The sequence below is a fragment of the Stegostoma tigrinum genome, chromosome 8 (assembly GCF_030684315.1).
Source record: "Stegostoma tigrinum isolate sSteTig4 chromosome 8, sSteTig4.hap1, whole genome shotgun sequence".
NCBI lineage: Eukaryota > Metazoa > Chordata > Chondrichthyes > Orectolobiformes > Stegostomatidae > Stegostoma > Stegostoma tigrinum.
This window is the reverse complement of record NC_081361.1, coordinates 74,575,350-74,586,627: the sequence shown is the minus strand read 5'-3', so window position 1 is coordinate 74,586,627 and position 11,278 is coordinate 74,575,350. Positions and strand designations below refer to the sequence as shown.

At 43.0% G+C, this 11,278-nt stretch overlaps 1 protein-coding gene across 1 annotated transcript in view; it reads left to right on the top strand.

The window, feature by feature from the left end:
• Positions 1–534: 534 nt before the first annotated feature.
• The window catches only part of pcsk9 (proprotein convertase subtilisin/kexin type 9), a 28,332-nt gene continuing 17,588 nt past the window's right edge, over positions 535–11,278 (top strand). The window contains exons 1-5 of the mRNA XM_048539374.2: positions 535–813; positions 2,810–3,001; positions 5,154–5,277; positions 5,676–5,809; positions 6,924–7,065. Coding sequence (XP_048395331.2) covers positions 622–813; positions 2,810–3,001; positions 5,154–5,277; positions 5,676–5,809; positions 6,924–7,065 — 784 coding nt within the window. The 5' untranslated portion in view covers positions 535–621. The remainder of the gene's footprint in view (positions 814–2,809; positions 3,002–5,153; positions 5,278–5,675; positions 5,810–6,923; positions 7,066–11,278) is intronic.

The window sequence follows — 11,278 nt, the reverse complement described above, 5'->3', positions numbered from 1 at the left end:
CATATCCAATCTCATCTGAAAGACATGATAACAAAGGAATGTTAAAAGAAATCTTTCCCTAAATCCTGACAGACCTCAGCTCATGTACACAAAATCTGCACCAATATTTGTATTTCCTCTCTAATTATGTTAATGTACAGAATGTGGAATAAACAAAACGAGTATTCACATAACGTGAAAACTATTGACTTGCTTTGCAAGGAGTCAACCTCATGGGCATTAAGTGATGTGCGGTCTGTACTGGTTACACATGGCATTTCAGTTAGTGCACTGTGGTATAGGTTTCTCGCAGTTGGAAGGGTTTGTTTGAGCATTGATTGGAAAGGGGCCGTCTTTCTAGTTTTGGATTGTAATTTGATCGCTGTGGGCTTTCCAAAGGCAGGTAACAATTCATATGAATGGATGGTCTGATGTGATATCAGTGGCGTGATCCTCAGACCAGGGACCCTCGTGATGTCAGGGCGGCAACCGTACACCTTTCAGAACAGGTATTTATAGGCACCAATTGTGCCAGAATTCACTTGCTGAGAGAGTTTGCTGCGTTCACCGCAGGAGAAAAGGGGGCGAGATCCCGGACTCCTCTCTCTCTCTCATCTGAGCAGCCCCTTCCCTTACCCAACCATGGCAGGCTCCCCAGTCTGGGTGAACATACTGATTCTCTTGTGTTTTCTATCTTCCACACTAGGGTTGGAAAGGGAAGAGGAGGTCGATGAATCTTTAGCCTTCAATGAAGAGATCCTCCTGCAGGATTCTGAGACTGAAACATGGAACCACAACCAGAACAAGCCCGCTCCCTTCCACCGATCTAACACAGTAAGCAAAACCTTGCGGTTTATTTCAGAATTGAGCTTGCTCTCAGTCAATTCAATCTCATGTGGAAACTTGACCCTTGAATCTTTTAAAATATTTTATCACCTTTAAAAAAAATGACGCTGTCATTTCTGTGCGTGTTATTGTTTACATCGATTTGCAACCTGTTTATCTTTGTACTCAATTTCACTGTGTAAAATTGTTCAATTTTACAATTTCAAAGATCGTAAACTAACCCCTTGGAAAGGAATAAAATCTACCAATTTCTTTGGAGTTAGTTGTCTCTTTGAATGTTAAGGTACAGGTAATATCGTATTTTGAGAAACTTGGTTAGGAACAAATTCTTCTGAAGTCACCGAAATCTGTACGAAACAAAATGGTTTGCTCTGCTATAGGTCCAGCAAGTCATGTTCAACAATTTGTTGCTAAAAGTAACTGTTCGTTTTTGCTTCTGTCAAACGCGTTTACAACATTGCCCAGCATTGTGGCAAATAGTGGTTGAATCACAGGCGATCTTGCTCCCGACCCCCACTGATGCCTCCAGTGCGAATCTTTTCAATTTAGCGTTGTATATGACATGCATCCAGGTAACTAGGTGTAATAATCTCTCGCAGTTTTTAAAATTAAAAATCTCTGCATTAGAGTTGCACAGTAACTTCAGCCAGAGATGGGCAGAAAGTATTTATAAGTATATATTTGTCATTTTCTGTATGATCTATCAGAAGACAGACATCTGGAATTTTCTGTTCTAGACAATTTTAATTAACCTGTTTTGACAGATCATTGCAAACCTCTCAAGCAGCACCTCAATGCGCTTCTTCTGGGTTAGAGGTAGATGAACTCTGCTTGTGGGAGCAGTGTTAATTCTTTAGTGTCTAACCTGTTCCACTACACAGGTGACTTGTATCTTTGATCTATATCCTTCAATGCTCCTGCCTAATAAAATATCTACTGATCAATACTAATTACTGTGAATAATTGTTTCTCACTTCTGCCAGAGTTAGTGTTTTCAGTTTATTTACTTTTGAATAGTATTCAGTAATGTTAGAGATGAACAGATTTATCATCACCTGGATCAAAGGTGCATGGCCAGGTACTGTCAGCTCTGTTCAAGGATAAGTAATTCCATTGAAACAAAATGGAGGCCACATACAACAATCATATTTTAAAGGGAATACTGGGGCGGCATGGTCGCTCAGCGGTTAGCACTGTAGCCTCACAGCACCAGGGACTCAGGTTCAATTCCAGCCTCGGGCAACTGTTTGTGAGGAGTTTGCACGTTCTCCCTGCGTCTGCTTGGGTTTCCTCCGGATGCTCCGGTTTCCTCCCACAGTCCAAAGATGTGCCGGCTAGGTGGATCAGCCATGCTAAATTGCCCGTAGTATTCAGGGATGTGTGGGTTATAGTGGGATGGGTCTGGGTGGGATGCTTCAAGGGGCGGTGTGGACTTGTTGGGCCAGAGAACCTGTTTCCACACTGTAGGGAATCTAATCTGTCCATGAGCCCCTGGAACTTCTGTGTTCCTCCAGTTATTTCATAACTTTACCCTTGATAGCTGCGCCAGGGCTGTAAGCTCTGGAATTTCCACCCCTAAACAACTACTGTTTGTCACCTCAGCAAAGTTGCACCTTAACAAAGCTTTTAGTCATTTTACATGATATCTTGTTGTGTGACTCAGTGTCTAATTCTATATTTAGGACACTTGTGGAAGTTTTATGACACTAAACATCCTATCAGTTCTATCAAGGATATCACTTCCTCAAAGTAACCGAATTATTTGCTTTCGAACTCCAGTCTCGTGTGCTACTGGGAATGTAAATCAGGAGTGAATTAATTGAGGTTTGGTGGAAGACAATTTGATTTACAGAAAGCAACAATTTTAAGTCCATCTGCTCACTAACGATCAACCAGTTTCGATTTAATGCTATGACTTAGAATTAAACTTAAAAACCATGTCTCATGCTGACTAAAATGCTGATCTTTCGTATTGTATTCGCAGGATGCTTGGAGGTTGCCTGGCCAGTACATAGTGGTACTGAATGAAAAAACTCCTAAATCTGAGATGGAACGGACAGTACACAGGCTCCAAACTAAAGCAGCCAAACATGGCCATATGACAGAACTTGTTCTTGTTTTCCATGAGGTCTTCAGGGGCTTTGTCATCAAAATGAGCATCGAAGTGCTAAACATGGTAAAGTCAGAGGCAGAATTGTGCTAAATGTGAGAATTGGGGGTGTTAAATATGAGCAAGAAAAAGATGTGTTCAATGTAAGTGATGAAGTATTGGGATCGTGACAGTTAGATCGAAATGCTCAATCTCAGCAGATGGTACTGTTAAAATTTGCTCAAAACTCATAAACGTATCCATTTGACAGAAAACCTGATATGAAACAAAAACAAACTGCAGATGCTGGAGATCTGAAATAGAAACAGAAATTGCTGGTGAAACTTCACAGGTCTGGCAGCATCTGTACGGAGAAAGCTGAAGTGACCTTCTGAGTCCGGTAACTTAATCAGAACCTCGTACAAAGCCCAACTGTGAAGCACCAAGTTAATATAAGCTGATGTTTAGGTGTCAGCAATGGCTTGATTGGCAGAATTCTTGCTTCTGAGCTGATGAGTGGTTTCACATTAGGGCTAATGCAACACTGAGGGAAGGTTGCACTTTCAGATGCTGTTTTTTCAGATCTGATATTAAACCACGGCCTTCATCTATCAGGTAGATAGAAAAGATTCAATGCCATGATTTTGAAGAGCAGGGGAGTTTTCTCTGGTATAACAAGATGTAGAGGTGGATGAACACAGCAGCTGAGCAGCATCAGAGTGCAGGAAAGCTGATGTTTTGGGTCTGGACACTTCTTCATAAATGGGGGAGCAGGTTCTGAAATAAATAGAGAGAGAAGGGGAGGCTGATGGAAGATAGATAAAGGAGCAGATAGGTGAAGAGGAGGTGGACAGGTCAAGGAGTTGGGGATGGAGCCAGTAAAGGTGAGTGTAGGTGGGGAGTTAGGATGCCCTTGTTTTTCAAGGACTGCAACTTCCCCTCCACAGTGGTTAAAAACGCCCTCGACTACATCTCGCATTGCCCACAACTCATCCGTCACACCCCCTTGCTGCAATAAGAACAAAAACAGAATCCCCCTCGTCCTCACATACCACCCCACCAACCTCCAGATCCAACGCATCATCCTCCGACACTTCCGCCAACTGCAATCTGACCCCACCACCGAGGACATTTTCCCTCCCCACCCCTGTCTGCCTTCCGGTGGGACCACTCTCTCCGTGATTCCCTTATCCACTCCACACTGGCCCCACCACTCGTGGCACCTTCCCCTGCAACTGCAGGAAGTGCTACACTTGCCCCTACACCTCCTCCCTCACCCCCATCCCAGGCCCCAAGAAAACCTTCCACATTAAACAGATGTTCACCTGTACATCTGCTAATGTGGTATACTGTATCCGCTGTTCCTGTTGTGGCCTCCTCTACATCAGAGAAATCAAGTGGCGGCTTGGAGACTGCTTTATGGAACACCTATGCTCGGTTCGCAACAAACGACTGCACCTCTCAATCGCGAACCACTTCAACTCTCCCTCCCACTCTTTGGATGACATATCCATCCTGGGTCTCCTCCAGTGCCACAATGATGCCACCCGAAGGTTGCACGAACAGTACCTCCTATTCCACTTGGGAACCCTGCAGCCCAATGGTATCAATGTGGCTTCAAAATCTCCCCCACCCCCGACCTCAACCCAAAACTATCTCAGGTGATCCCCACCTCGTTGATCTGTCTGTCTTTTCTCCCACCCACCCATTCCTCTCACCTCAACCCCCACCCCCACCCCCACCTCCTACCTATTAGCCTCATTCCTGCCTTCTTGGCCTGTCCATCTTCCCTTGATTGACCAACCCCCATCCTAAGTCTCCACCTACACCCCCATTTCTGAAGAAGGGTCCAGACCCGAACGTCAGCTTTCCTGTTCCTCTGATGCTGCTTGGCCGGCTGTTTTCATCCAGCTCCACACCTTGTTATCTCAGATTCTCCAGCATCTGCAGCTCCTACAATCTGAGTTTTCTCTGGTGTTCTGATCGATGTTTCCCCTTCAATTGACATAAAACATTATCTGACCATTATCATATGCTGTTTTTGCAGTTTGCTATATCCTGACAGCTTGCTGATTTTTCAATAGTGCAATAGTGACTACATTTCAAAAGTACTCTATTTGGCTGTAAACTGTTGAGGACTCCAGTAGTCACAAAAGGTGCTATATTAATTCAAGTTTCCTCATTTTATGTACAAAACCTCGAACATACATGTCTAATTTGTGAAATCTATTTTTCATAGGCACTGAGATTGCCTCATATCAAATATATTGAAGAGGACTCTTCCTTGTTTGCTCAGACAATTCCCTGGAATCTAAATCGGATTGTTCCTTCAGAGCAGAGAATGGATCAGTATATCCCTCCAAGTACGTCCCTTTTACAGCTTGACGTTCAGAGCGATTTCAATAATTAGCAAGAAGCTAGTTAAAAGTAACATTTTGGAGTTTACAGAAATTTTTGTTTGGACTTTTCAGTTCAGATCTATACCTTTGGCTCTCTCAATGCAAATTCATTTGTTTTATTTCCACAAAGAATTTGTTCTTGTCTTAGACCCACTAGTCCTGCAATAGGCTTTATCATTTCTTCTCACAGCTATCCAGCATCTGTGTGAGATGCAATGGTAACTTGCAGACATCCAAACTAATTTCAAATTTTGAATAGAAAAAATAATCCTTGCTTTGCTGCATTCCTTATCCAGTAATTTGTAATTGTTTGCAAAATTGAGAACTCACCTATTTTGTCATTCTTATTGTGTTGTTGCTAGATTATGGTGATCTGGTGGAAGTGTACTTGCTTGACACTGGTGTGCAGAGCGATCATCGAGAGATTGAAGGGAAAGTCTTCATTACAGAGTTTGAGAATGTCCCAGAGGAAGACGGCACTCGATTCTACCGCCAGGTAATTCAACTGCTGTTAAATTGGGAAAAGCTTAATTTTTCACTGGTAGGTGTATAGAGAAGAACAAGCACTCAAAAAAAAAAGTTTTGACTTTGAATTAGTTAAGAGTTAATATTTGATTTGTGAGATATAGCTGTTGGTATGGTACCATGCCACAATTTATCATACATCCTTAGTTGGTAGTAAGGCACCTTCTTGAGTCACTGCAGTGTGAAGGCTCTGAACCACTGCTTAGGGAGTGCCAGAATTTTGACTCCATGATGAATATTGATGGCCTTACGATCATGACGTTAAGAATCTAGGAGCAGGAGTAGACAGTTGGGTTTGTTGAGGCTGCTTTTGTCATTCAGCAAGATCCTGGCTGATCTTTATTTTCAATTCCATTTTTCCACTCACTTTCCCCCCCAAATACTTTGCTTCCCTGTAAGACCAAATCATCAGTTTCAGCCTTAACAATGGGGCAGCTGCAACCCTCTGGTGTAGAGAATATTCACAATCCTGTGAATGGAGAAACTCCTCCTTATATTTTTCAAAAACTGGTCTGGCCTTTCCCTGGACCAGGGAAAAACAACTTTGTATTCACCATTTCAAATCCCATCAGAATCCTATGTGTTTCAACGAGATCACCCTTCTCTCTCTCCTAAATGGCAGACAATGTGGATTTTGTGGATCTGTAGCTTGGACAGGAACTTGGAATTATGCCATTTAGATAAATAAAGGAGACAGTCAGGAACATTGATAGGACAGCTTCTTAGTACTTTGGAGATGTCGGCTATTTGACTGGAGTGCAGAGAAAAGGGAATCTGTGACATGCCAGAGATATGACAACCTTTCATGTCCTATTTCAGTGACACTGCTCTAACCAACACTATTGATGCCATTGAAATCTACTATTGAAGATTCATACTGTGGAGACTTTCATCATGATGAAACTAATGTTTTGCATGATGCATGTCACTACAGAGAAAGGCAAGCAAATAAACGGAGAAAACATTCACTTGCTCAGTTTCAGCATTACGAGATTGGAGCTATAACAAAGTGTGCCATACAGTGCTGATAGTATTTCTAATATGCAAATTTTATTGCTGTCTTCCCCCCCCCCCCCCCCACCCAGGTTAATAAGTGTGATAGCCATGGAACACACACTGCAGGAATAGTGAGTGGGCGTGACTCTGGGGTAGCAAAAGGAGCAAATATCCGTAGCGTGAAAATTCTCAATTGTCAGGGTAGGGGGACAGTAAGTGGAGCGCTGGCTGGTGAGTACCATCTTTAAATTTGAATTGTTTAGATTTCTAACTATGCTGATACACAGTGGATACTTCAGTGTGAGCTGGCTGTGAACAACAGGCAACACTGTAGCTCGGTGGTTAATGTTGGTGCCTCTCAGGGCCAGGGATCTGGGCTCAATCCCACCCTTGAGCAATTGTCTGTGTGGGGTTTGTGCATTCTTCCCATGCTTGCATTTTCTCCACAGATCAAAGGTGTGCAGATTAGGTAGATTGGTCAATTTAGCATGGTCATAGTGACCAGGAATGTGTAGGCTAGATGAATCGGTCATGGGAAATCTGATGGGACAGAGTATTCTGTGATTCTAACTTGCGTTTCTCTGGCCTGGATACTTATTTTAAAAATTTGCTCATGGGATGCGTGTATCACTAACTGGGTCAGCATTTCTTGCTCCATTATCCTTAAAATGGTGGTGATGAGCTGTATTCTTGAACCAATGCAGACTGTGCTGTTGGTAGACTGTCAATACTGTATGGGAGAGAGTTCCAGGATTTTAACCCAGTTCAGTGAAGGAATAGTGATATATTTACAAGTCAGTTGAGTAGCTTAGAGAACTTGCAGTTGGTGGTGTTCCCGTGAATGTGCAGTCCTCTTTCTTTTTAGATGGAAATGGTCGTGGGTTTGGAAGGTGCTCACTAAGGAGCCTCAGTGAATTTCTACAATGCATCTTGCAGATGTTCCTGAGCATCAGTGGTGGAGTGACTGGATGTTTGAGTGTGGAGCTATGGGGAAACATGACTATTTTCAGTGTTAAGGAGGTGATTAGCAGATGTAATGTACAAAAATGCATCATTCCAGTTAATTAATATGTACCACAGGAATTTAACAGAACAAGCAGACTATTGATAGAGTCTAATAAAGCATCCTATCCAGATGCATCATAGTTTTGTATGGCAATTGCTCTGCCGAAGACCACAAGAAATCAGAGTTGTCAACACAGCCAAGTCCTTTACAAAAACTAGCCCTCCTTCCATTGCCTCAGGAAAGCAGCTAACATTATTAAAGACCCCTCCAAACTTAGTTATACTCACTTTCATTCTCTTCCAAAAGGCAGAAGGTACAAAAGTTTGAAAAAACTTTCCAACCGATTAAAGAACAGCTTCTTCCCTGCTGTTATCAGACATGAACAGACCTGTTACATGAGAGTTAATCTTTTCCTTCAGCTTCTCCATAGTTGTAACACTATACTCTGCATTCTGTCCTATTACCTTGATGTATTTGTGTAAGATATGATTTGTTTGGATAGAGTGCAAAACAACACATATATCTCAGGACATTTAACAATAATAATTCAAAGCATTAGAAAATTGAGGGATGAGAAGACAAGTGAAAAATTGTGTTTTTTAAAAATCCTGTGCCATTAACATTGTGCCCAGGATCTTACTGAGAAAACCATTGATATTTTTTCATTTATTTTTCTTCCTCCTTTATTTCATTGACCATTTAACCTTTGGTTAATGCAGTGTGAGCTGAAGGAATACAACAGGTCTCGCAGCTTCAGAGGAGCAGGAAAGCTGACATTTTGGGTCAGGACCCTTCTTCAGAATAAGTTTTTTTTTCAGAAGGGTCCCGACCTGAAACGTCAGCTTTCCTGCTCCTCTGATGCTACCTGACCTGCTAAGTTCCTCCGGCTCCAAACTGCTATTTATGTTTTTGCTTTTGCTAACACTGTTGGGCAGGGTTTAAACTAATGTGGCAGGGGGATGGGAACCAAATGAGGAGATTAGTGGACAGTAAGGAGATAGTAACTGAAGCCTGTAAGGAACTAGATAATGAAGTCAGTGTGACTAAGGGGAAGAGTAGGCAGAGAGCAGATGATGAATGCAAAGGGACAGGTGGACTGAGATGCATTTGTTTTAATGGGAGAAGTGTAGTAGGTAAGGCAGATGAACATAGGGCTTGGATTAGTACCTGGGAGTATGATGTTATTGCTATTAGTGAGACTTGGTTGAGGGAAGGGCAAGATTGGCAACTAAATATCCCAGGATTTGGATGGTTCAGGCAGGATAGAGAGGGAGGTAAAAGGGATGGAAGAGTTGCATTACTGGTCAAAGAGGAGATCACAGCTGTGCTGAAGGAGGGCACTACGGAGGACTCAAGCAGTGAGGCAATATGGGCAGAGCTCAGATATAGGAAGGGTACGGTAACAATACTGGGGCTATATTACAGACCTCCCAACAGTGAGCTTGAGATAAAGATATAAGAGCAACAGGGTGGTCGTGATGGGTGATTATAATTTTCCCAACATTGACTGAGGTTCACTTAGTGTTAGGGGTTTAGATGGAGCAGAATTTGTAAAGAGCAGCCAGGAGGGTTTTACAGAGCAGTGTGTAAATAGTCCAACTTGGGAAGGGGCCATACTGGACCTGGTGTTGGGGAATGAGCCCGGCCAGGTGGTTAAAGTTTCAGTAGGGCATTACTTTGGGAGTAGTAATCATAATTCTGCAAGCTTTAAAATACTCATGGACAAAGACGAGAGTGGTCCTAAAGGAAGAGTGCTAAACTGGGGAAAGGTCAACGATAACAAAATTCGGCAGGAGCTGGGCAATGTGGATTGGGAGCAGCTGTTTGAAGATAAATGCACATTTGATATGTGAGAGGAGTTTCAAGAGAGGTTGATTAGAGTGCAGGAGAGACATGTCCGTGTGAAAATGAGGGATAGAAAGGGCAAGATTAGGGAACCATGGATGACAGGTGAAATCGTGAGACTAGCTAAGAGGAAAAAGGAAGCACACATAAGGTCTAGGCGACTGAAAACAGACGAAGCTCTGGAAGAATATCGGGAATTAAGAGGACCAATCTGAAACGAGGAATTAAGAGGGCTAGAAGGGGTCATGAAATATCTTTAGCAAACAGGGCTAAGGAAAATCCCAAAGCCTTTTATTCATACATAAGGAGCAAGAGGGTAACTGGAGAAAGTGTTGGCCCACTCAAGGACAAAGGAGGGAAGTTATGAGAGGAGTCAGAGAAAATGAGTCAGATTCTTAATGAGTAATTTGGAACAGTACTCACCGAGGAGAGGGACATGACGGATGTTGAAGTTAGGGATAGATGTTTGATTACTCTAGGTGAAGTCGGCATAAGTGGGCGGGGGGGGCGGGAGTGTTGGGTATTCTGAAAGGCATTTGGGTGAACAAGTCCCCAGGTCTGGATGGGATCTATCCTGGGTTACTGGGGGAAGCAAGAGAGGAAATAGTAATGGCCTTAATGGATCTTTGCAGCATCCTTGAGCATGGGTGCGATCCTGGAGGACTGGAGAATTGTTATTCTTGTCCCCTTGTTTAAGAAGGGTAGCAAGGATAATCCAGGTAATTACAGCCGGGCAAGCCTGACATCAGTAGTGGTGAAGCTGCTGGAGAAGATACCTGAGGGATAGGAGCTATTTACATTTGGAAGAAAATGGGCTTATCAGTGATAGGCAACATGGTTTTGTGCAGGGAAGGTCATGTTTCACCAACCTGATAAGGTGTTTGATAAGGTTCCCATGGTAGGCTGATGGAGAAAGTGAAGTTGCATGGGGTCCAGGGTGTACTAGCTAGATGGATAGAGAACTGGCTGGGCAACAGGAGACAGTTGTAGTGGAAGGGAGTTTCTCAAATTGGAGAACTGTGACCAGTGGTGTTGTACAGGGATGTGTTGGACCACTGTTGTTTGTGATATACATAAATAATCTGGAGGAAGGTACAGATGGTCTGATTAGCAAGTTTGCAGATGACACTAAGATTGGTGGAGTAGCAGATAGTGAAGGGGGCTGTCGGAGAATGCAACAGAATATAGATAGATTGGAGGATTGGGCAGAGAACTGGCAAATGGAGTTAAATTCAGGCAAATGCGAGGTGATGCATTTTGGAAAATCCAATTCAGGAGCAAACTATACAGTAAATGGAAAAGCCCTGGGGAAAATTGATGTACAGAGAGATCTGGGTGTTCAGGTCTATTGTACCCTGAAGGTGGCAACGCAGGTTGGTAGTGGTCAAGAAGACATTTGGCATGCTTTCATTCATTGAACAGGGTATTGAATACAAGAGTTGGCAGGTCATGTTACAGTTGTATGGGACTTTGGTTCGACCACATTTGGAGTACTATGTACAGTTCTGGTCGCCACATTACCAAAAGGATGTGGATGCTTTGGAGAGGGTGCAGAGGAGATTCATCAGGATGTTGCCTGGTATGGAGGGTGCC